Source organism: Etheostoma cragini, unplaced genomic scaffold (assembly GCF_013103735.1).
Source record: "Etheostoma cragini isolate CJK2018 unplaced genomic scaffold, CSU_Ecrag_1.0 ScbMSFa_1339, whole genome shotgun sequence".
Taxonomy (NCBI): Eukaryota; Metazoa; Chordata; class Actinopteri; order Perciformes; family Percidae; genus Etheostoma; species Etheostoma cragini.
Window position 1 is genome coordinate 1 of NW_023265384.1, and position 2,419 is coordinate 2,419.

Below are 2,419 nucleotides of genomic sequence, written 5' to 3' on the forward strand. Positions count from 1 at the left end.
GGAGCTGGCTGACCGTCTGCACAGCAGTAAGAGGATTTTAACACATTTAAAAATGGGACATTTACTAATGTCTGAAAAAATGCATTAAAATATTTACTTATTCTTTGAACGTTGAAATATGTTCTTTGATTTATTGATTTTTCTTGTTGTGTGTTCATTCAGGAAGTCATTCTGGAGTTTGTCAACGTAAACTCAAGACTAACCAGAAGATAAAGTTCCAGTATGTGTTTGAGGGGATTGCTAAAGCAGGAAACCCAACCGTTCTGCATCAGATGTTCACAGAGATCTACATCATGGAGGGAGGGGCTGCAGGGGTCAATGAAGAACATGAGGTCAAACAGATTGAAGCAGCATCCAGGAAACCAGACAGACCAGAAACAATAGTCAGATGTGAAGACATCTTTAAAGCCCCACCTGGAAGAGATGAACCAATCAGAACCGTGATGACAAAGGGAGTGGCTGGCATCGGGAAAACAGTCTTAACACAGAAGTTCACTCTGGACTGGGCTGAAGGCAAAGCCAACCAGGACATCCAGTTCATATTCCCATTCACCTTCAGAGAGCTGAATGTGCTGAAAGAGAGAAAGTTCAGCTTGGTGGAACTTGTTGATCACTTCTTTAGTGAAACCAAAGAAGCAGGAATCTGCAGGTTTGAAGAGGTCCAGGTTGTCTTCATCTTTGACGGTCTGGATGAGTGTCGACTTCCTCTGGACTTCCTCATCACTGAGATCCTGAGTGACGTTAAAGAGTCCACCTCAATGGGTGTGTTGCTGACAAACCTCATCAGGGGAAATCTGCTTCCCTCTGCTCGCCTCTGGATAACCACACGACCTGCAGCAGCCAATCAGATCCCTGCTGAGTATGTTGACATGGTGACAGAGGTCAGAGGATTCACTGACCCACAGAAGGAGGATTATTTCAGTAAGAGATACAGAGACGAGAAGCAGGCCAGCAGAATCATCTCCCACATCAAGACATCACGAAGCCTCCACATCATGTGCCACATCCCAGTCTTCTGCTGGATCACTGCTACAGTTCTGGAGAAGGTGTTGAAGACCAGAGAGGGAGGAGAACTGCCCAAGACCCTGACTGAGATGTACATCCACTTCCTGGTGGTTCAATCCAAACTGAATGTTAAATATCATGGGAAATCTGAGATAGATCAACACTGGAGTCCAGAGACCAGGAAGATGATTGAGTCTCTGGGAAAACTGGCTTTTGAGCAGCTGCAGAAAGGCAACCTGATCTTCTATGAATCAGACCTGACAGAGTGTGGCATCGATATCAGAGCAGCATCAGTGTACTCAGGAGTGTTCACACAGATCTTTAAAGAGGAGAGTGGACTGTACCAGGAGAAGGTGTTCTGCTTCGTCCATCTGAGTGTTCAGGAGTTCCTGGCTGCTCTTCATGTCCATCTGACCTTCACCAACTCTGGAGTCAACCTGCTGGCAGAAGAACAAACAACCTCCCGGCTGCTTAAAGTCTTCAGAGAAACCCGTAAACTAAAACATCTCCATCATAGTGCTGTTGACAAAGCTTTACAGAGTCCAAATGGACACCTGGACTTGTTCCTCCGCTTCCTCCTGGGTATTTCACTGCAGACCAATCAGAGACACCTACAAGGTCTGATGACCTATGCTGGAAGTAGCTCAGAGACCAATCACGAATCAGTTGAGTACATCAAGACGAAGATCAGTGAGAATCTGTCTGCAGAGAGAAGCATCAATCTGTTCCACTGTCTTAATGAACTGAATGATGGTTCTCTAGTGGAGGAGATCCAACAGTCTCTGAGTTCAGGAAGTCTCTCCACAGATAAACTGTCTCCTGCTCAGTGGTCAGCTCTGGTCTTCATCTTACTGACATCAGAAGAAGATCTGGACGTGTTTGACCTGAAGAAATACTCTGCTTCAGAGGAGGCTCTTCTGAGGCTGCTGCCAGTGGTCAAAGCCTCCAACAAAGCTCTGTATGTGCACACACAACTATTCAGATTAAATGCAGTTTTTCTTTAATTATAATTTCTTTTTGTTTGCATGAAGCTGTATTCTTATGCATTGCTGATTCCTTTGCAGGCTGAAAGGCTGTAACCTGTCAGAGAGAAGCTGTGAAGCTCTGTCCTCAGTTCTCAGCTCCCAGTCCTCTAGTCTGAGAGAGCTGGACCTGAGTAACAACAACCTGCAGGATTCAGGAGTGGAGCATCTGTCCTCTGGATTGGAGAGTCCACACTGCAGACTGGAAACTCTCAGGTTGATGCTCAGCTATTTGAAAATGATGGTCCTCTAAGTTCTTATTTTTCTTCATATAGTAATTATTGTATGGCCTTTCTATTGAATGTCTTTTAGGTTGAGTGGCTGTGACCTGTCAGAGAGAAGCTGTGAAGCTCTGTCCTCAGTTCTCAGCTCCCAGTCCTCTAGTCTGAGAG

The 2,419-nt window shown here is 45.4% G+C and overlaps 1 protein-coding gene across 1 annotated transcript; it reads left to right on the forward strand.

The window, feature by feature from the left end:
* Positions 1-4: 4 nt before the first annotated feature.
* On the forward strand, positions 5-2,415 carry LOC117939868 (NLR family CARD domain-containing protein 3-like; the record flags this gene model as incomplete). The annotated part of the gene is made up of 4 exons (XM_034865291.1): positions 5-26; positions 163-1,963; positions 2,070-2,243; positions 2,340-2,415. Coding segments are annotated over 4 exons (2,073 nt in total), but the record flags the coding sequence as incomplete, so codon positions are not given.
* Positions 2,416-2,419: the final 4 nt, after the last annotated feature.